Source organism: Antennarius striatus, chromosome 1 (assembly GCF_040054535.1).
Source record: "Antennarius striatus isolate MH-2024 chromosome 1, ASM4005453v1, whole genome shotgun sequence".
NCBI lineage: Eukaryota > Metazoa > Chordata > Actinopteri > Lophiiformes > Antennariidae > Antennarius > Antennarius striatus.
Window position 1 is genome coordinate 23,535,141 of NC_090776.1, and position 24,084 is coordinate 23,559,224.

Genomic DNA, 24,084 nt, shown 5'->3' on the forward strand with positions numbered 1-24,084 from the left:
ATGGGTTCAGTTTGATAACACCACAGAAATGTAATGTACAATTTATAGATTACTTGAATTTACATATTGTGTGAAATGAGAATGATCGTGTGGGATGCAACAAAGCCACGTCTTGGTTTGTTTTTTCCCATTCATTTAATTCTTCTTTGCGGGGTTGCTGGAGCCTATTCCAGTGGATTTGGGACACACACACACACACACACACACACACACACACACACACACACACACACACACACACACACACACACACACACACACACACACACACACACACATCAAAGGTGGGCTGTATGGATTAACAAAGGACTGTAGATCAAAGCATAAGGGCGGTGCTGTGTTTGTATCACTTTTATCTTTCATTCCCTGGAAAAGAAGAATCAGGCACTGACTGGTACTCCTCATCAGTTGTAGAGCGGTTCTTCCTCTTACTTTTCCAATCTTCGCATCCAATACAGTTACGCATTTTTGTTGTCCCACTGTCGCAAACGCAACTGGAATCCACTCTGCGTGTGCGTCGTGACGTCAGCACGTTTCTTGATCACGCACTTCCGGAAGTTCTACGTGATTGTACGTTATACAAGCGCTGCTTCCCGCGTTTCAGTGAAATAACTGGATAACAATTAAAGGTAGAGACACATGGCGTATTCCTGAGCTGGGATGATGATTAAAACGGAGAAGGTTCTACATTTGAAGAGCTGCCGGGGGAAGAAGGTCCGTGTGGTCCGAGAACATTACCTGAGAGAGCGGGTTCCCTGCTACAGCTCCCTGTGCCAAGCGGGTTGTGAGAACGGTAAAGTCAGCTGACTGAAAACAAAGCTTCCCCCGGCGATCAACACAAGCCACCTTTTATTTACAACAATAAATCCACAGCCATTTGTACACTCAGATGTGTTGAAATAAGGTGTTCGTAGTGACTCATCGCAAGGCAAACTAAACTCAGCCAATCCTGAAATAATAAAAAAGGAATGTTGGACCGGTGGTTCTTGCCTTAAACCTGCATGTAAATAGTGAAACAATGTTAAATTTCCACCTATTCTTCTGTTACAACCAGGTGGAAAGGTGCTCCCGGCAGAGTTGACGCACTATGTTGTCCCTGATGTCGGAGTGGTGGTGGATTATCAGGAGATCCTGGAGCTCAGAGAGCTGCAAGGCATCATCTTCACGCAGACCGCCTGCCAGGCTGTGCAGCACAGCAGGCGCAGGTAAGGAGCCGCAGACAGGCTGCAGTTGTACACAACGTTTTGTTTAATAGATGTTTACATGTATGAATTAAAAAAAATAATCATGACTTTTATCCTTATAGCTAACACGAAAGAAAGTGTGTGTGGGGGATCCTGGCTTTATCCTGTAATCTGGATTCACTGCTAGATCTAATGGGTTCTACCTTGTCATGTGCCCAACCCTGTCTTAAAATTTATTTAAAAAAAGTGTTTTCCCCCCAAATATTTTCTATGTAATCCAGCTAATAGATTGACATAGAAACAAACCATTGTTGCTGAAAACATCATCTCCAGAGCAGACGTAACAAGCATTAGGAAGCATGTAACACAGATGTGTTTTCTACATGGAAATTTTCGGATTCCAGCTTCACAAAGCTTGAAGGCAAGAGTAAAGGTCTCACTGTCAAAATGTCACATTCCCTTTGAATTACCCACTAATGACAACCTGGTTTGTGGTTCGGGGTCAGCCTCATTACATCCAAGGTATGCTGACAAAGCTAAATGAGACTCTGACTTCAATGTCTCTCCCACTCACGCTCGTTGTAGTGGTTTTGACAAACTTGATGAAACTGTAAATTAGGAGTCCCACGTGAACTGAGGTCTTCATTTCTTCTTACGCTGCCATTCCAACACGCAGCTTCATTAGTCAGATGAAGCCTCACTTTTGATTATGTTGAATAGACATACCCAGTAGAGTGGGGGTGTCATTAATTGAATTTTTCTATTCACCTTGTGGAGCCCACAGTGTGTACGATATGATCTTTGAGGCTTTGTTTTTATAGCACTTGATCTATTTCTCTATATGTTTCTACATTTTAAATTATAAAATGTGCAATTTGAATTTTGATGATTCAGAATTCAAATTGAAGGAAAACATTTTAACAACATTTTAACATTTAACATTTAACATTTTCACATTTAATTCCAATTTTAATCTGTATATTTATCTTTTTGCAGTAACCACAAAAGGAACGTTACAATAAAAATCTCCACTTTTTTTTGTATGTTTTTCTGCCATTATCCACCTATATTTATATCAGTGTCCAATCATGTTCATATCAAAAATACTCAAGTCCACTATTGTGATTGCAACAATTTTTACTTGAAGATAAAATTATATTTTTCACATACTATAGTAGATGTACAGTAAATCAAATAATCAAATAATATTTTGTACTGCTACTGTCACCAGTCACACTGGAGGATACCATAATTATGACATCATATCCAGGGACCTGACGCACTGAATTTCTACACAAAAAAATTCAATTTTCTTTTGTCTTCGGAACATTTTGGTCAAGTTGAAGCACATATTTGTATCTGGATTTTGAATATTTGTAACCGTACACGTTCTAAAAATAATTTTTATAACACAATAGAAAAATATTATTTTTTTCTACCAAATGTTGCTGTTGAGCATTTGTTTCTTGAAGCATACAATTATATCTGTTAAACAACAACATTTATCTGTATAAAAAGTGCAATTTAAAATAAAAATGTGAGCATTTATATTCGTAAAAATTTAAATAACAAAGAATACTACAGTATTACATAAAGGGAAAAAACAATATTTCACAGACACTGAATTTTTGTCTCACTAATGCTTCTATATATGTTATACAGTCATTGCACTGTATTTTATAGTCTTATTTATGGTCTTGCAGAGAATCACATTCTCAGGTTGAGCTAGAATATGAAGCTACTTTCTGCCGCCAGCATAGCTATCACTGTTTTGCTGAAATCCAGTTGCCAGTGAGCAACTTATTAAGCAGTGTGTTGTATTTCATTTTATATATGGTGTTTTTTTTCTGTTGTATGTCTGTGTAGGCAGTACAACCGTCTGCGAAACCTGCTGAAAGACCCTCGACACGACTGTGTGCTGTTTGCCAATGAATTTCAAGAATACTCCTATTGTCCACGAGAGAAGGGGGAGAAGCAGGAAAAATGGCACACCAGGTCAGTGCTCATTAAGTTCCCAACACCATCACTCATCCTCTCACTGTGAGTAGTGAAGAGTTTACAGCAAGCGTTAATGATTCTATGTGTCATAGTTTACCTTAAGGTGAAGGTGGGTGGTGACCAATTGCAGGAAAGAACTTCAATGAATGCAGTATTTCTCGACGTTGGAAATGACAGCAAGGATTAACTTTCACCGTGTAACTGTTTTAATGTAAACTTCTTTCAGCTACTTCAACAGACGTCAAATGAAAGTTTAAAAATGTCAGTTTAGGAATGAATAAACTCTGAGCTCACTCCACCTTAAATGGAACAGAGACTAGTGGTGAGAGTGTAGCAAGAAACTGAGCTTTCCCCTCGACCTACTGGCAAGGCTGCCAATCAAATGTTTAAAGTAGCTTGACTCTATAGTGACTTGAGGACAGTACATTTCAGCATGTTCTAAGATCATATAGATATAGCTTACCTACAATGACGAGTGATCTTTACAGAAAGGCTGCTGTATTTACATTGTTAGTGTTAATTACTGTTCTTATTAACGTTTGTCGACATTGAAAAGTCAAACACCAACTCCTGTACATTTCACCTCTTCGATTTTTTCATCTTTTTAGTAATAAAACATTGGCATTTAATACACAGGAATAGATCTATTTGACAGTGATGTATTTGCAGGTAATGTGGGCTGGTGTGTTAATTGCCTCCACGAAGGTTGTTATGTTTTGTCCATTGTGGGACATGTTTGGGAATCGTGTTATAAAAAGGAGGGTGGTGGAGGATGTAGTCTTGTTGGAGGACGTGAGGGTTGTTTTTGAGCATATATTCAAATGTAGTTTTTATGTTAAATGGAGACTTGAGTCAGAAGCATAAGCACCAGTAAAAGTAGATGAGAACCAGAATGACACTCATTAGAATGCAGGCAGTACTTCTGCCATGGCCCAAAAGTACCGTAATTAATGAAAACCCGTTTGTCCTTACCTTATAAAAGAAATCCTTATCATTTCAGTGGCACATTCGAGGCAGAGACAGTTTTTTTTAGCTATATTTGTTACCATACAGCAGCAGTGATGAGCCCCGTTGAAAACATCAGTCCAATTTAAGTGCAATGTCAACCTTCAGTATTAATATTCAACATCAAGCACAGGACGCTGTATCATCTGTTAGATTTTCCAAAGCACTGAGATTCCTTTGGATCTTACTACTTAATGTTGATATTAGAACATTAAGATAACATTTTAGTTTTTTATGGTTTGCACATGAAATAATCTAAAATTCTAAAATAATCCCTAGATTGTCAACATAAAAACGGATTGATTTAATTGAAATACGAGACAAAACTCACAAAAATTGAAATCAAAGTAATTTAAAAACTGAAAAAGGACATTCATTATTACCTTTATCCAATTATTAAAATGATCATAATTTCATTAGCGAAATTAATCAACTGAATTCTTGCATTAAAAAAAAAAATCATTATGAAAGTTTTATCCAGAAGATTGAAAACCTCAGTCAGCAGCTCACTGTTCGATTAAAACTTCAGACACAGTAAAAGTACCGCTACCACCATGATTTTGGTTATAATAAAGATTTAGTCTCTTGATAATACGGTCCATCTGTGTTACACGCTATGTTGTTCCCAAACAGAAGGCTGGAGGTGCAAGCTGCTGTCATTAAAGTTTATTACACAAACAAGACAGTTAATTGAGCTGTCACCGATGTGTTCTCACTGTTCTGAGTTATGAGTGAATTTAATTTATACGCTAAATACCGAATATCCTGTTGTAGGGCTTTAACAGGCAAGCTGCTTACATTTGTAAATTTTGTATGTGTGTGTGCGTAGGTGTGTGTACTCTGCTGCCGTCTGGTATCATAACCACCTGGCGGGTATGATGGATATAGTGATGATCACGGAGGACCAGGATGCCGTGGCTCACTACAGCTGCCTCAACTCTGGTGTGTACGTCATCTCTGTCCAGGTAAGGCTACGCTCACCTTTCACACCCTGGGCGTCTGATATTGGCAGATGCTATAAATTCCATACATATTAATGAACTGTAGTTTGAAATTTGAATCTTTTTTTCTGGTCATGAAAAATGACTGTTAATTCAGCACTTCTGTGGTAATCGTCCATCTTGACAGAGCACATCAGAAGTTGTAGCCTCGGACTGACAGGAATGCGAACGTGCTCAGTTCATGACTGCTATGCAAACTCTGTTCAAGATGAAAATCTGATTTGATCAAATGTCCTTTAACAGCAACTGCATGGTTCTCGTGGGGCTTCCAGAGTCAGGAATGAACTTTGTGCCTGGTGTCTTGTAGCCACACATTCTTCTTTAAATGTTGTGATATTTCCTCATTTGTTCAGAGGAGTAAGTTTGGATGAATGTGAAAGCATGTGAAGCTTTTGTGAAGATGTCATCTATGTTTCAGGACTCCAGTGGTTTTCATATCTGAGAGATCTATTGCTTCATCCATTTACTAAACAAACTAAATAGCTTTATTGTATATATCTTATTTACATGATGAAATGTCATTTCTATTTTCATTAAATGTATAATACCTTTAAAGAAAATTAAATGTAAACAGGCAAGCTGTTTAGAAAACGGTCCCTTTGTGAGGTTTAGCTTCCAGAACTAAAGCTCAGAAAGTGTTTTTCATAAATTTTACACACATGTAATACACAATACACACATTTGACTTTTGGGAACTTAAGCTTTTTTTTTGTTTCCATGGTTACATGTTGACTTTTGACTCATTCTGTGAGTCAGGTGGGGCTTTAGAAGCATGACTCAAAAATGGAGGTGCCTTTCAAAATTAAATTTAAGCATTTTATTTATTTATATTTACATTTTGAAAACTTAATAATAAAAATGGATTCATACGGTGCTTTTTTATACACTTAAAGATGCTTTTTTACAGTGGATCCATTATTCATTCACACATGGTGTGATGGTAAACATTGTACTGTATATAGCCACTGCAGCCCTGGGGCAGACTGCCAGAAAAGTGGCTCTCCGACCACCACCGGAACATTCACACACATTCACACACCACACCTTGCCTCCAGCAAGTCCTTCGCTGGAGGCAAGGAGGTTAAAGTGTCTTGCCCAAGGATACAAACAGTCCCGGAAGCGGGAATCAAACTGCCAATCCTACAATCATTGAACAGCCTGCTGTACCAACTGAGCCACTGCCCAGTAAAGATTTTTAGCTATGAGTATCATATCTGAAAAACAGTTGTAATAAAACACAACAAAAATGACAACTTTTAGATGACTATCAGTAATGTCAACCAGCTATACAGGGAGTGCAGAATTATTAGGCAAGTTGTATTTTTGAGGATTAATTTTATTATTGAACAACAGCTATGTTCTTAATGAACCCAAAAGACTCATTAATATCAAAGCTGAATACTTTTGGAAGTTGTAGTGTTTTGTTTTTTTTTAAATTTAGCTTTTTAGGAGGATATCTGTGTGTGCAGGTTACTATTACTGTGCATAATTATTAGGCAACTTCCTCTCTTTCGGCAAAATGGGTCAGAAGAGGGACCTGACAGGCTTCGAAAAGTCAAAAATAGTGAGATGTATTGCAGAGGGATGCAGCACTCTTAAAATGGCAATGCTTCTGAAGCATGAACATGGAACCATCAAGTGTTTCATTCAAAACAGTCAACAGGGTCGCAAGAAGTGTTGTGGAAAAACCAAAGCACAAAATAACTGCCCATGAACTGAGAAAAGTCAAGCGTGCAAATGCCAAGAGTTGCAACATCACTGGAGTGCCCAAAAGCACAAGGTATGCAATACTCAGACACATGGCCAAGCTAAGACAGGCTGAAAAACGACCACCACTGAACAAGACACACAAGCTGAAACGTCAAAACTGGGCCAAGAAATATTCAAGACTGATTTTTCTAGGGTTTTATGGACTGATGAAATGAGAGTGGGTCTTGAATGGGCCAGATGGATGGGCCCGTGGCTGGATCGGTAAAGGGCAGAGAGCTCCAGTCTGACTCAGACGCCAGCAAGGTGGAGGTGGGGTACTGGTATGGGCTGGTATCATCAAAGATGAGCTTGTGGGACCGTTTTGGGTTGAGGATGGAGTCAAGCTCAACTCCCAGTCCTACTGCCAGTTTCTGGGAGACACCTTCTTCAAGCAGTGGTACAGGAAGAAGGCGGCATCCTTCAAGAAAAACATGATTTTCATGCAGGACAATGCTCCATCACACGCATCCAAGTACTCCACAGCATGGCTGGCAAGAAAGGGTCTAAAAGAAGAAAAACTAGTGACATGGCCTCCTTTTTCACCTGATCTGAACCCCATAGAGCACCTGTGGTCCCTCATCAAATGTGAGATTTACAAGGAGAGAAAACAGTGCACCTCTCTGAACAGTGTCTGGGAGGCTGTGGTTACTGCTGCACGCAATGTTGATCGTGAACAGATCAAAACACTGATAGAATACATGTATGGCAGGCTTTTGAGTGTCCTTGCAAAGAAAGGTGGCTGTATTGGTCACTGATTTGTTTTTGGCTTTTTTGAATGTCAACAATGTATATTTGTGAATGTTGAGCTGTTATATTGGTTTCCTGGTGAAAACAAGTAATTGAAATGGGTATATATTTGTTTTTTGTTAAGTTGCCTCATAATTATGCACAGTAATAGTCACCTGCACACACAGATATCCTCCTAAAATAGCTAAAACTAAAAAAAAAAAAAAACACTCCAACTTCCAAAACTATTCAGCTTTGATATTAATGAGTCTTTTGGGTTCATTAAGAACATGGTGGTTGTTCAATTATAAAATTAATCCTCAAAAATACAACTTGCCTAATCAATCAATCAATCAACTTTTATTTATATAGCGCTTAATCACATCTGAAGACATTTCAAAGCGCTTTACAGATAGAAAGCCAACAACGCCCTTCAGAGCAACCGTAAGTGACGGTGGCGGGGAAAAACTCCCTCATTTAGGAAGAAACTCTGGGCAGGACCCAGGCTCTGGATGGCGGTCATCGCCTTGACCTGTTGGTTAGGAAAGAGAAATACATTGGGTAAAGAGATAGGTCAAATGAAAGAGACAGAGGGAGAAAGAGTGGCAGATAGGCCAGTTTGAGTTTAATGTCCATAGTGCTCTGTCGCTGAATTGGGGGCGGGATTTCCAGGCCTTTGGGTGTCCTGTCTTCCATCGCGTTCTCCACCTGTGGAACGGAGGCACAAAGACAGCGGTAGTATCGTGCAGACAGAGAGTGTAATTTGACAATAATAATAAATTCTAGGAGCATAGAAAGATAAAGAAAGAAGTGACAGAAGCTCCAGAGTATCTCCCTTTAATGGGAGAGACGGAGAAAAATCCCCTCAGCAGCCTAAGCCTATAGCAGCATATCTATTGGGGTGTGTGTTATTTCTAATTGTAAGCTCTATCAAAGAGGAGGGTTTTTAGTCTACTCTGCCCCCCGGACTGTAACTGGGAGATTGTTCCAGAGTAGAGGGTCCAGATAGCTAAAGCTCCTGCCTCCTGTTCTACTCTAAAAACCCGACGGGTCACCAGAAATCCTGCATCCTTGGATCGAAGGGCCCTGGGGGGGTGATACACTTCAATAAGATCTTCAATGTAAGACGGAGCCTTACAGTGGAGAGCTTTATATGTGATCATGAGGACTTTGAATTGTATTCTATAATTAATCGGGAGCCAATGAAGTGACGCTAGGACAGGAGAGATGTGCTCTCTCCTCCCAGTTCGAGTCAGTCAGCGGGCAGCAGCATTCTGAACTAACTGTAGAGTCCTAATAGAGGGGCTAGAACAGCCCGATAATAAGGAATTGCAGTAATCCAATCTAGAAGTAACAAAGGCATGAATGATTTTCTTTGCGTCTTTAAAGGATAAGAAATTTCTAACTTTCGCAATATTTCACAAGTGAAAGAAGGCTGTCCGGGATACAAACTTGATATGAGAATCAAAGGACAGATCTTGATCAAAAATCACTCCCAAGTTCCTGACTTCGTTGGTGGAGGATAGAGCAATGCCATCTAAGTGAATTGCAATGTTAGAGAAATCATCTCTAAGATGCTTCGGCCTAATAATTCTGCACTCCCTGTAATGTTGGGGTGTGTGTTTGTCTGCAACTTCTGAATGAACCACTTAAACTGCAGGCTTTCACTGCAGGGACTGATTGGGCTGAACAAAGCGTGGCTACACGTCCATTGCAATGACAGCTGTGACAAATGACTGTTTTAGAATGTATTGCATTCACCACTCACATCTGACATCGGAAGGGAGAGGATTTGTAACTCATAAGGATGAAATAATTAAAACTATGTGCCATAGCATGACGTATAATAAAAGGAGAATCTTTTTGGAAGTCTAAGTGTATTTGATATGTCAATAAAACAAAACGGAAATGGGTATTAGCAGAAGACTCAGCCTCTGGCTCCTATTGTTCTTCTCAATGCATTCCTCATTTAACTGTGCATGAGGGGACCAAACATCCTTCAGGGATGTCATTAGAGCTATAGAGGACAACCATAATCATTGATTTAAACTTTGAATCCAAAATATGAGACTGAGCCTTCATAACTGTCTTCTACATGTGTGTCTGCATGATCCCCTGGCCCACAATAGCAGTAAAATCTTTACTTGGAATGTCTCACTTTATTTTCCAGGACTATTTGCGGGACTTCTGGACGGTTCTGACGGTGGCTCATGAGCTGTACAGCTCCATATCTCAGGTGCTACAACAGAAGGAGAGCTCAGGCTCGCAGAGAGAGTTCACCGAACATCTGCCCACTGAAGTCTTAGAGGCCGGGATCAAATCTGGACGTTATATTAAGGTTACCTGCTTGGTTCATGTTTACTAAGGTTTTTTTGTGTCTTTTTTTTAAATGTATTTGTTAAAACAACTTTATAAACATTTATAGAAAATATGACACCCCCCCCCTCCATAGTAAGAATAATGACAAGGAGTACAACTGCTGCTGCTGCTGGTTTACCTTCCGACACTGTGTTCAAGTTTCTTAATAGAGCAAACAGGGATAAGTAGCTAAGGACAGTTAGCAACTGTCGTTAGTTCACTTTAGGAACAAGTGAAATTCCCTAAATCTCTTTGGTGCTATAAAATGGCATTAATGACTTAATGAAAGGTAAAACTGGTAAGTTTTTCTTTTTTTTTTAGCTAAGGAAAATTATTCATGACACAGTTGACCTTTGCAAAATATCAACACTTGATCACATCTGACTAAAAAATTCCAATGCAGTTGCTGTAAAGAAAATGTCAGTATTATAAAGGTTTTATGATGGTCACAGTCAAAACCAACATATTTATTAAATGTCATTGTAATAAGGGTGACACTCCTTTGTGATAGATAGTGATACATTTTTTAATTACAAGTGACACATGGTTATGTCAGGCTTATATGCTCCTCTTCAATGACGTATAAATGTTTTGAAATGTTCCTGGAAAATCAGAATATGTCATAAAATCCTTGTGTGTACATTGTTTGTTCTGTCGTGGAAAAGTATCTGTTTCAGACAACAAAACAATTACGAGTACGCTATTTAAAGTGGCTCTGGTACAAATACACTTCAAGGGAGTTAACTAAAGATAAGGATTAATTCACATTTAAACTTTCAAATTGTACTTGTGTTTTCACTCCTTTTTTCTTTTTTCTTTCAGGGTACTCTGAATGTCAACAAGCACCACAAGGAAGCTTATATCGCGACGGATGGTTTGTCTAACAAGAACACAGGTACGGCAGTACCTGTACAACACCAATGAGCTTATTGAATTTATTACTAGTGCTGTCAGGCGTATTAAAAAAATTAATCTAATTTAATTAAAAAATTTAATTAATTTAATTAATCACATTTTAATCTCATACCTGCTAAAGGCCCCCAAATAAAGAATTTGAATTCTAGGACATTACAAAATTGTAGTGCATGACTAATCAATAGAATGCACCGAGAAGAGAAGATTTGAAATCCACATTTTTATTGGTTAAGTGTGCTTTATCAATGAAATTCAAAAGAGAAAAGGCCAAGCACATCAGCAAACAATTAGGCCAGGTGCATTTCTCAAAAATGCAATACAAATACAGTTAAATAAAATAAATAAAATTCAGAAATAAAATAAGGCTAAGTGTCAAATAGGTACATCAGCAGACTCAATCAAAATGAATACTAAAGCTGACTCAATACAGCAATTCAAAATGAATAGTATAACATGTCTCTAAATAAGGCAACATCAACCAACAGGCATTTCTTTTAAAAGGGTAAGCTAACTTTACAGGAACTGACAACACAAACTTTGTGTCCTTGACATGTTTTGCATTTAAATGATACGTTAGGCTGGAGCTGCTTCGGTGATATGAAGATTCTCTTTTACAAAAGGTACAAATAATAATAATAACAATAATGGATTAGATTTATATAGCGCTTTTCTGGACACTCAAAGACGTTTTACATCGGATCCATTATTCATTCACTCCTCATTCATACTTGGTGATGGTAAGCTACGTGTGTAGCCACAGCTGCCCTGGGGCAGACTGACGGAGGCGTCTACAGCGCAGACTGGCAGCGCAGAATCACTGCGTTATTGTTGATAGTCCCGTCTTTATTCTTTTTATAAATAAACTCTCCGCCCAAAGGTCCAAGTGTGCTTGCCTCGCTCTCCTGTGTCGCCTCCATCTCTGTTGTCAGTCACTCTGCTTTTGACTAGTGGCGCAGGTACGAAGTGACGTCACTGCAGCCTACGGGTCCCTCAATGGGCCAAATTTAAAATGCCGGCGCATTGACTTGCCACTCGCGATTAATTGCGTTAATTTTTGTAGCGCGTTAATTTGCAGCGTAATTGATTAATCTAATTAACTATTTATTTAATTTATTTATTTATTACATTTATTCATATGTACAAAATAGATTCAAGTCTTACAAGATTTAGCTCAATTCTATATGTACTTTTCACCATTACCAAACGTCTCATTCCCGGATTGACCTGACTTCTTATCTGTCACTCCCTTCCACTTATTTTTCCTTGTTTCTTTGTCCCCTCTCATCATCCCTCTCAGACCTGAATTGGGGTGTGTTGGTGTACGGTGGTAAGAATCGTAACCGAGCAGTGCACGGCGACACAGTTGCAGTGGAATTGTTACCAAAGAGTGAGTGGAGAGGGAAATTGACGGCACTGGTTGAAGGCCAGGAGGAGGACCAAAGTGGAAAGGAGAATGAAAGCAGACCCATGCCGACAGGTGGGATCATCCTTTCATGGTCACTGAATTTAACACAACAGTTCAGACTAAAGTAAAATGTATTATCCACTAGTCTTCATACTGATGAAAAGTTACTTTCACTAGGGCTTTCTAGCAAAATCTTGTTCTACTACTCCTCTAAACTAGTGAAGAGGAGAGAACAAACAGGAAACGACTCCTTAGAGCACCTGCCATATAATCCAAGTATCCAGAAGCCCAGAGATCCCAACTTGATATGAACAGATGATATTAAGACCATTTTTAAGCTTGTATGAGGACTCACTCACCAAACACATCTTCATAGTGGTATTAATAATCAAAAGAAAAAATATGGCCAGAATTTGAAGTCAGAAGGCAGCATGAATCACCGGATGATTCAGATGCTTTGGTTGCAGCGGTAGCTAGAGTGCATCAGTCAGGGAGACATTGTCCGTAGTACTGACTGGATTAAGCCTGCTTTGTTAACTCGGATTCATAAAACCAGAAAAGATTAGTTTTAGGACAGGTCATGTACAGCCTAATACCTGGATGTCTTGGACTCCCTTAGTGTCCTTACGTCACATTCTATTGATTTAATTTATCATGTTGGAACATGAAATTGTGGTCATTATTATTTACCCAGGATTTTGAAGAGTTTCCTCTGAGATTACCTTGGGAATAATCTTTCCCTTAACCACAAACAAACCTTCCCTGAAAACAAGATTTTATACATTTGATTGTAATCATCTTCTATGTGCCTGATGGTACAATCGTACCTCATCCTTTTCATGGCCAATCACCTCAATGGCTTGTAAAATCTGTCATATTTTCAACATGTTGTCTTCAGCCGTTTGCAGTGGTCATCATTTTGATGCTATAACATTTGTTGTACGTTTGGTCTCCCTGTACTGAAGTCTGATTTTAAACCCACAGGCCGTGTGGTGGGGATCCTGCAGAGGAACTGGAGGGACTATGTTGTTACTTTTCCTCCCTCGGACGGGACTTACTCCCAGAGCAGGAATTCCCAACGCATCCTGGCTGTGCCCTGGGACCGTCGCATCCCCAAGATCCGCATCAGTACTCAGCAGGCTGACTCTCTGCAGGTTTGACTCGTCTTCACATGGATTCTGATTTATTTACTCAGAAACTCGTCTTTATTATATCAGTATGTAGTCATTTATTTGTAGCCATTTATTGAATAGCAAGACTAAAGTAATGTCTTGCTTATGTCATGTCTTGCTTATTCACTTCCTCTACCTTAAAATCAGAATAAAGATTAAAAGAAAAGTAAATGGTGACAATTTGTGTATGAACATTGGGGACTAAGAGAGATCATTTATATATTAGACAACAAAAGTTGAATAAGGATTTGATATCAGTGTAAAGTCTAAAGTGATGAATGAATGAACACAATTTTTCAAATTTCAAAATGTTGAATAATTGAAACTCCTCTTCTATTAGGATCACAGAGTGGTGGTGCGCATTGATTCATGGGAAAGCACGTCACTCTATCCCAACGGCCACAGTGTGCGAGTTCTGGGTCGGGCTGGGGAGCTCGAAACAGAGGTCCAGACCATCCTCCTAGAGAACTGCATCCATGTGCCTCCCTTCTCAGATGCACAGGTTAGAAAGGAAGCGTCTCACTCTGAGATGATTGAGATTGTGTTTTATCAGACTTTAATTATTTGTAGGTTTTAAGGGACTGACATGTTAGTACTGTGGGCATTATGCAGGAACTTAGAAGCTAGAAATTATAAATTTCCCACAGTGGTAAAGAGTCTTGTAAGTAATCTACTGTACTGTAAGTACAGTGGATAAAGATTAGTTAAATTCAGATAATTTGAATTTTAGGTGACTTGATCCCTTTAAATTTGTTTGCACATCATCCTTTAGGGTATATGTCACACTGATGCTTTTGAATTGAGAATTCGTGACTCAGATTACATCATTTTACCAGATGTTGTAAAGATATGCAGTGATTTATCCCTCAGAAGAAGTTTTTTATCGTCACAAACAAAGTATAATATTGTAAAATTTGTTATCTGTATTTGAGCCATCCCAGAGGAACAGTGCAAAGCCCATATGGCACCTGGGGAGCAAACAGGTGTCAAAGATACATCAGTGTGTAGACTGTGGAGACTGAGACTTGAACTTCTAGCTTTGGATGAGTGGACAATTCCCTGTACAACTAAACCACAGAAGAGCTATTAGAAGAAGCCTTACTGTATTGTAAAGATGGCTATGATGCTGTAGAACTCGTATGTGAAAAACCTTTTTAAATGGGAGAATGATGCTGAGTATCACATGGCTGTGCTGTGACACAAGGCTGTGTCCTTGGTTGCTGCTCAAACTACAGTCAGTGAGCATTTATAGGTGCTTTCTTTTTCCCCCAAAGTTGACATCATCATGAATAGTTTCCTCAGTGCTCTCAGAGGAATGGAGTAACCTTGTTGAAAGCACACATCTTTTTTTTTGTGCTCATACAGTATGTTTTCCCATTCCTTTATTCACATGATAATCATCAAGGTCTTGATCATGTTTTTTTCAACATCACGTCTTGTCCTTTTTAAAGAGCCCATCTCAGCAAGGCACCCAATTTCCTGTCAGACCTGAGCACAGGCTAAATAAATTATTCATACACGTCCCATCGCTTTGATTCCTCAGCTCCGTTAATGACATTCTTGTGTAATCATGTGTTTGCTTTTACCTCAGCTGAGAGAAATGCCGATCAACTCTCCCGAGAATCCGTGGAAGATGGATCCCGCCCAGGTGGCAAAACGGCGGGACCTCAGAGAAAGTCACCTGGTGTTCAGCATCGACCCACTGGGCTGCGAGGATGTAGACGACACGCTGTCGGTCCGCAGCCTCGACGGTGGGAAGCTGCTGGAACTGGGCGTTCATATTGCAGATGTTACACACTTTGTAAAAGAGGGCTCACTCACGGATTTGGAAGCACATTCAAGGTTAGGAGCCTGTTGGATTTTTAACACCTGAAAACATTAAAGAAAAAAAAAAATTACAAGTCAAAACCTGAATTTTCCTTCAGTCGGTCATCTGAATTAAGATGTCTGTGACAAATACATATACATGATATTTTATGGTAGTTTCTGTACTTTATATACATATACAGGGGTGTCAAATTTATTTTTTCCAAGGTCACATCAGCATAATGGCTGTCATCAAAGGGCCAGATGTAACTTATAAATGTAACTAAATGTAACTCAGTACAATGCACAATAAATGTAACTACTCTGAATTTAGTACTTATTCAAGTTACAAACATCACAGTTGCACAGAAAAAACATGTTTGTTTCTCTGTTCTAACAAATCCTTTGAATTTGTCAGGTTATGAAACTCACAGAACTCCATCAATCAAGGATCAAACTATTCAAGAGCATAAAGAAAAATAACATCAAACACAAGTTAGGACGTTAACTTTGTTCAAAACGTGTTTGTCAATGTTAAATTGCTCTTAATTATTGTGCATTGTGGGAAATGTCGTTTTTGATCAAGGGACACTTTTTTGTTTTTAGACACTGACCTTTTAGGCTCTTGCATGCCACATAACATGATGTGGCGGGCCACATTTGGCCCCCGGGCCTTGAGTTTGAAACATCTGACTTAGATTATGTAAGGCAGTAGAATTACACAACAAACAAGAAGGGCAACAAGTAAAGAATACACTTCTGCCAAAGCCCAGCGGTCTCTCTCAATGAAATTAAAACCAAATCCAAATTCCAGCAAGATGTGTGTGTCACCAAAAACACTGTCCTCACCATACTGTTACAATGAAACAACATTCCATGGGTTCTTTTTCTCCAAGTGTCCGACCCCTCCATCACATTTTAGGAGCATCCATCAGGTAGTCGTTGTAATCCCTCTAACAGGCAGATAAACGGACACCTTCAGCTGCTCCATCAACTGGATTGCCATAGGGAATTTTTCCAGCCATGTTTGCTGGCAGAAGGAGTTTTTTTTTAGCCAGATACCCTTTCTGACCCACAGAATAGGATGAACAGTAAGGGTCAGTTTGTTGCTTATAAAGCGAGTGACAGAGGAAACATTACCTGTTTTGATGGATTCGATGATTACCTGCATTTCTGTGGTTGAAAATTAGTAAGATAACCAATAATTTAACATTTTTGTTTTGTAAAAAGTCCACATCCAGTAGTTCATACATGCCTGATTGTTTGAAAGGCTAAGAGCTAGTGATGATGGATGACTTAATCTTCCACAGCTCAAATGAGAATTAGTGCCATAAATAAGCCTCTTTACCCTGAGATAACACATTATGGTTACAACAGAGACCATAGCCCGCCTTTGTTTACCCTGAACATATCAATCAGCAGCGGCATAATGTCACTCCAGTGTGTGATTTGATTTGCAACAAAAATGATGTGCCATTTGTGGCTCTGCCCACATGAAGCAGTGTGTCATCATGAACAGTTGTTCTTCTTTTTCCTCTGTGCTGATTAGTGAACTTTAACGGGGCATACAAACAAGATTATTTATTTGACAGATTCTTCCTCTCTGTCTTTAAGGGCTACGACCTACTACCTGGCAGACCGTAGGTATGACATGCTGCCTGCTGTTCTCAGTGCAGACCTCTGCTCTCTACTGGGAGGGGTTGACAGGTGAGTAAGCTTAACACCTCCACATTATTTAGTCAGATGATTATTTAACATTGATGAGAATATTAAGAAACACTATCTACATTTGTATCCAGGTATGCGATGAGTGTGCTGTGGGAGCTTGACGCACACTCTCTTGCCGTCAACAAGGTGTGGTATGGTCGTACAATCATCCGCTCCTCCTACCAGCTCCACTATGAGCTGGCCCAGGCACTCCTCCACGGAGAGCAGGCGGAGGTACAGGAGCTGTCCAATCTTAGGTCAGAAGAGAAGGATGCTAAGCTACATGAGCTCACCCAGGCTCTGGAGATGCTAACACATGTAGCCAGACACCTTCGGGCACAGAGGGACAAAGGAGGCGCACTGGAGTTGGAGGGGGTGGAGGTAAGATAGATTTTTATTTATTCAGTTAATTTTTCCTAAATAATTAATCCTCCTAGAGCTGATCATTGACAGCCTTTGCCATTTTGGTTATTTTGAGATCCAACTGAATAGTCGTTTTTCTTTTTTTCCCTTGCCTTTCTGGTTTTGGCTGCTATGTTAAAGCATTTGATGCCTACTTAGCTGAACTCCTACATTCCTTTGTAGGTTTTACCCTCTTTTATTAAATTGTTAATCAAAGAACACTGTTCTTTTGAACAATCCCATAAACAACCCAATTTCTCTGTTTTTCAAGGACAAATGCGCAGCCAGCATATAAAGCGTCAGTTGCCCTGATCCCAAAATAGAGGGCACCTGTTTGACACGGGGTTTTTTTTAATAATCAATTACTTCAATAATTGATCTCAAAACTGCTATTTTTTTTAATGCACCCTTTCAGTTAATGACTGAGTTTCACAGAATCAGCAGCGTGCACGTCATTCCTATTGGGTCTGTTCTGTTCTTTTACTAAACACTCTAGAAACTCCCCTGCAGTGTAGAAGCTGAATTTCTAACAAAAACAGTGATTTATCTTGCTAATAATGTGGGATTGCTATTATTTTGAACCTCTGACCTATTTGTTTAGGTCAGAGGTTTAAACATAGAATGTGCATGTAAACTATTTTTTGAAGCAGATTTAACCAGAAGAGGGGGGGCTGTTCTTGTAGCAGACAAATGTCAATTGGTTTAGAATGAAATGTTCAACACCCAAAGATGCATATCCCATTTGGTTTTTGGACAAATCGTATGAAGCACCGTTATGGTGGAGTTATTTGTTAAAATATAAGAAGCGACACCCAGGCCAGCAGGATTATATTAATCTCATGACAGATCAGTAAATAATTTTGGTGTGTATATTGTAATAAATGCTGTGTGAATGCAGAGCACTCCACCATGAAACTGGAGACACATTTCTTATTAGAGTAGTGTTTCATTTATGATGGCTGGTGATCTGCCAGAGCAAGATATGAATGCTTGTCGTTGCTCATCTATGAGGTGCTTTTTAATAAACTTTACCTTGTTTAGATGTATGCGTGATAAACTCCGTTGCATTACAGTAGATGTCACGAGGGAATTATTTATGCCATATACTGTCTAAAATATTTATAGAACTTACTGGAATTAGAACATCTCTATTACCAAAATGTCACCGTGAAATAAAGATACTGATGTGTTCTGCTTTGCTGTTGATAATACTGGTCAAAAATATGTTTTCAAATTTATTTCATGATGACTTTAAGTTAGAACTTTAAACCAGGATGATTTAGTCTCCCTGACAGGCCACACCATAATGACCACAAGGAAAAATGTCTTTAGTCCTCAAAGATAAAGCAAAGACAAATTATTTTCAGTAGATGTTATCAGTTTCCTGTTCTGCAGCACTCAGCTGCTAGGCCATTGGGCATTACTGAGGACCAGAATCCTTAACGCTGGTCAAAGACGATACTGTGTTTAGCTTGGTATCATCAACTATGGTTTTAAAAAAAACCAACTGAATTATGGTAGGTGCATGTTTTATTATGAGTTTTCTACCCAACTGTCTGAAGTCCCCCAAATTTGTGATTCGAGTCCAAAACCTGTATTTTCATGTGTTTGACTCAGGTTGTCTTACCATCCCTCTCAGGTGCGTGCCCAGCTGGATGAGGAGAAGAACATCACGGCTTTGGTTCCCCGGCAACCTCTGGAGGTCCATGAGACCGTGGCAGAATGCATGATTTACGCCAACCACTGGGTGGCGCGCAAGATTCAGGAGACCTTCCCTCATCAGGCCCTGCTGAGGCGTCACCCACCACCTCGGCGGGAGTTCTTCACCCAGCTTGTGGAGAGCGCAGAGGCCAGGGGATTCACCATTGATGTGAGGTGAGTGGTTTTGTTCTGTGTAGCTGTCAGCACATGTACAGAATCTTCTGTCATATCCTAAAAAGTAATTGTGTTTCTTCAGGACCAACAAAACTTTAGCTGAGTCCCTGGACAAGGCCGTGGACCCACAGGACCCACTGGTGAACAGAATGTTAAGAATGATGGCCACTGTAGCCATGTCACAGGCTCTCTATTTCTCTACTGGTCAAGAGTCCCAAGACCAGTACTACCATTACGGTACACAAGAGAATTCAGATTTGGTTTCATTCTGTGCTACATTTGCAAGCATTGGTCTTCTTTTCTTCAAAACCCATCCCATATTGGATACATGATCTAATCTCATTTCTATGATTTAAGACAGTATTTCCTATTTTTTATGGGAAAAAATCACATTCGACTGTGTCAGTGTCCGTTTTTCTGTCTTTTAGGTCTGGCTCTGGACCGTTACACTCATTTTACCTCGCCCATTCGCCGCTATGCTGACATTGTGGTCCACCGCCTTCTCACCGCAGCCATCGACTTAGATCAAGGGTTGGGGAATGTTAAAGCGTTAGCTAGTAACAAAGAGCTGGAAGAACTGGCTCAGCATATCAACAACAAAAACAGGGTCAGTTCTGTGCGATACTTTGGGCCCACTGTTGACTTCTGGTGACATAAATCACAATTAAATTAAACATACTGACTTCTGTTGGACCTTTCCAGGCAGCCCAGCAAGCCCAGAAGTTGTCCACTACTTTGTTCCAGTGCCTTTATTTCAAAGAACGAGACCCTCAGACAGACCAGCATTGTGTTGCGGATGCTGTCATCTACTCCATTAGAAACAACGGCATGTTGGTGTTTGTGCCAGAGTAAGAAACCCCATACAGCTCTGAACTAGGACAGCTCACTGTTTTTCACATTTCATTGTCAAATTATTTTTTTTAAGGATAATCAGATTATTTTATTGGACCCCCGGACGATATCGTAAGGATGATAAGTGATAACTTTGTTGGCTATTTTTGAATTTAGGATTAGTCCTGTGTCAAATGTCATTATTACATTTAATCACAGTACTAGTACTAACATGTTTCTTAAGATATATAATCGAACAATGTATAGAATAAATGGTTGACGTGAAATACCTGGGGGAAAAAAAAGAATTCTGAACTGATTTTATCTCTTCTTTATATAGTAAAGTTATAGCTGTCCCGTAGGCCTAATAGAGCTGTGTTTACTGATGGTGTAAAGAACTATTCCTGACTACATCTGTTCTCATTCTAGGTATGGTGTAAAAGGGCCGGTGTATCTGAAGAATCGGGACGACCAGGTAGTCTGTGCTAGAGAGGACGGCAGCTGTGAGTGGCTGAGTGGCTCCATTCAACAATATGCGGACCACATCACCACCACCTCGAGCCGCGGCACCTCCACCTTCAGGCTGTTTCACCACATCACTGTGAGTCACACAAAACTAATTCATCTGTTCATCTATGCCCATTCTGTTTTGCGTATTTGGAGGGATACATCAAAAAGGGAGGTAACTGTTATTGAGGTATGCTTAGTTTTCAATGTCACGAAAGAGTCTTTCTTTTAACCGGGTTAGATTACCATGGTAACGCACATCTCACCTGGTTCAAAGAAAGTTATGTTCAGAGATTAAAATCTGCAATAATCACTTCGCTCTTTCTAATTCTTTGCTGATTCTGTGCAGCAAAGATTCTCAGCTGAATACATTATATATGCAAACTTGCTGAGCCGTACGTTGATAATAGAATATAATGTAGCTACTAATCACCGAATGACAGCGTAATTACAGCATTTCTTTTGCCATGGGACCTAAATTCATTCAGGTGGTGATGCAGAAAATCATCTTTACCCCCTTGCTTCAGATAATATCACCACTTTTAATTTTGCACAGCACATTATCCATGAAGCGGCTCGGTAGTTTCACAGTCACCCCTTTGCGGGTTCTGTTCTTCCTGTCTGTGTGGGTCCCCCCCCCCCAAGTTATCTACTTTCCTACCACTAAGATAAAGGATACTTGAGTGGAATAGGTGACTGTTAAGCTTCCTTAAAGAGTTTGTCTCTTCTGTTTTCGTCTTGTGTCACGGCAACAAGACTTGGACTTCCTCTTTAAAAGCTTTATTAATTTAAATTGATAACCTTCTGCTCTCCACAGGTACGGATTTCTGTGCACTCGCCACTGTTCCACTCAGACAGTCTAAACCTTGAGATCATCAACATTAGGCCCCACCTCACTGCAGAACCCCGGCAGCCGTGCTCACAGGGCCGCAGCCAGCTAGTCCAGGAGGTGATGCGTCTGGCCGAGGAGGCGCACAAGCAGGCCCAGGAGAAGGCTGGCCGGCAGCCTAAACAGTCCAAAGAGGAGAAACAGTTTGGACAGAGCAAAACTCCCAATCTGTACTCCCTCATGGAGGAGGTTAGAGAGCTGGCACTGTTGGACCTGGAAACGGTTACTCGGGTGTGTGCGACAACAGCATAGAGCAACTATGACTGAATTCATCCCCAAATAAGATGAATCAACATCATGACATTCACAATACATTTCTCTTTCACAATGAACACTGGAAAAAATACTTCAGCATCTTTTGAACCTTGACAGAAAAACATATTTTTTATGACTCATTATGTTTGCTGAACTATTAAAGCTGGGATGCTTTTTTCTTTTTTGTTTTGCTGTTTCTTTCTAAAGATGGTTCATAAAAGCACATTTGGTAAAGGGTTCACTGAAGTCATACTGGAAAAATAGAGGTCGATTAGAGGTTGTAAGTGTTTCTTAGAAGTGTTTCTAAGTGTTTCACTTGACAACAGATTTTTGGTTTAAATAGAGAACTGTGGCTGAAACAAACATTAGGTTGTTTGTGTTGTCAGACTTTGACTTAAACTCACCAATGAGACTTGGTGGAAACAGTGATTGAATGACTTGAGCAGACATTACATTTATGACAACTACTGATACAAAAAGCATAAAAAGTAATTATGAGAGTATATTAACATTTTTTACTGAAATGAACTCATGCAGGTGTGAATAATGCTACATGATATGAGCTGACTGAGTCATGTAGCAGTTTAAGTGACATGAAAGAGTTGGCGTCAAAACTTAAGGTGCATGGGTGATTTTGTGTCTTTGTGGGTTGTAATTAAACCTGTAGCGCTTTGTCAGGTATACGCTATTCTCACATGTAAACATGCCTACATTAATTTCAAAAGCTAAATACCTTCAGAGTTTAATCTTAACTTGGACACTGTTCAAAATGTATATTTTCTAATGCACTGCAACTTTCAATGTGTGTGTTACAGATTTTACTGTTACCACCTGGCTTTGATGTCAAAAAACAATCCACGTAGTGACTGTTAGGGTATCGAGATTATAGTTGTCTTTACACTGAACAGATCCAATACATGTTTATTGTCTTCTAGTTTTAAATAGTACAACACCTGGGCATAATCTTAAGCATGTATTACCTAGGGTAAAAAAAAGAAGCATGTTCTTTATACCATACACAGTTGTGTTCAAAATAATAGCAGTCCCATATCATTAGCAAGATAAATCACTTTTTTTTAGAATTTCAGCGACTGCACTGCAAGTAAGTCACTAGAAGGTTTACTAAAGGTATTGAAAGCCAACAGACCCTACAGGCATGACATGCAGGCTGCTAATCTTGTGAAAATGAGTCATTAACCGAAAGAAGCGTGTTGAAAAAAAATAGCAGTTTTGAATGAAATTATTGATGTCATCATGTGAAAAAAAGAAGTGTTTAACAAGTGACTCTTATTAAAGTCGTTCAAGACATTTTTCATAAGTGGTTTTCGATAAAAAGTTAACAAAGGAGGTGAAAGCCTATAAAGCAGTACAGAAAATGATAGGTGTTCAGCTAAAATGACACTTTAAAACGACAGCCAAAACCAGAAAGGCCACTGTTCGAATGGATCAGAGAATAACTGAAATGGCAAAGGCTCAGCCAACAATCAGCTCCAGGAGGATCAGAGATGATCTAAGGCTGCCTGAGAGTTCTGTAACACTCTGACGACATCTATGTGAAGCAAAGCTACCGGCAAGAAGCCCCCGCAATGTCCCATTATTTTAAAAAAAACAAACCATGTGCTGAAGTGGTTATGGTTTGCCAAAGAACACATCTACTGTCCTAAACAGAAAATGGTGCAATATTTTGTGGACTGATTAGTCAAATGGGGTTTTTTTTGTTGTGTTGTCTAAGGGCCACAGACAAGTCTGTCAGATGTCCTGCAAACACTGAATTCAAACCACAGTACAAAGTGAAAATGGCAAAGCATTGATGGTCCAAGCCACATGATATGGGGATGGTTCTATTTATCACATACTTGGGATCATGGGTCAGTTTGAGTCCATCAGAATTACATGGAAGAAGTTGTGTTGACGTATGCAGTAGGGGAAATGTCTTTAAATGTGTTTCAACAACACAATGACCCCAAAAACACCAGTGAGTGAGCAAAATCGTGAGACAAACAAAATTCAAGTAATGGAGTGGCCAACACAATCTCCGGACCTAAATCCCATCGAAAACTAAAGTAAAACTAAGAAATGCAGGGGAATTGGGGAACACGGTACAACTGTCCTGTTCTGGAGTACCTGTTGACCAGTGCCAGATGTGAAACAAACGTGATTATGGTTCTCGGGAAAGTTCGATTTTCAGGCATTTCTTCGTTATACAGTACATTTTGAGTTTGTAAATAAAGATGCTAACACTGCAACATATTTATTGACTTTCTGTAAAATATCAAATTCAATTACTGTAATTTTTTCA

General features: G+C 39.5%; 1 protein-coding gene across 1 annotated transcript; it reads left to right on the forward strand.

The window, feature by feature from the left end:
- The first annotated feature begins 540 nt into the window (after positions 1-540).
- Positions 541-21,968, forward strand: dis3l (DIS3 like exosome 3'-5' exoribonuclease). Its single transcript, XM_068313668.1, has 18 exons — positions 541-793; positions 1,055-1,205; positions 3,051-3,179; positions 5,017-5,152; positions 9,834-10,001; positions 10,844-10,916; positions 12,234-12,413; positions 13,326-13,495; positions 13,854-14,015; positions 15,105-15,355; positions 16,934-17,026; positions 17,119-17,407; positions 19,068-19,303; positions 19,386-19,540; positions 19,732-19,910; positions 20,006-20,151; positions 20,564-20,735; positions 21,459-21,968. Exons 1-18 carry the CDS (start codon positions 661-663, stop codon positions 21,780-21,782), a joined length of 3,147 nt encoding a protein of 1,048 aa, XP_068169769.1. The 5' UTR covers positions 541-660; the 3' UTR covers positions 21,783-21,968.
- Positions 21,969-24,084: the final 2,116 nt, after the last annotated feature.

Excerpts from the sequence above, each read along its gene's own strand:
- dis3l (XM_068313668.1), top strand. The coding sequence starts at position 661 with ATGATGATTAAAACGGAGAAGGTTCTACATTTGAAGAGCTGCCGGGGG. Across the intron at positions 13,496-13,853 it reads AGCAGGCTGACTCTCTGCAG|GATCACAGAGTGGTGGTGCG; the intron begins GTTTGACTCGTC and ends CTCTTCTATTAG. Across the intron at positions 14,016-15,104 it reads CTCCCTTCTCAGATGCACAG|CTGAGAGAAATGCCGATCAA; the intron begins GTTAGAAAGGAA and ends CTTTTACCTCAG.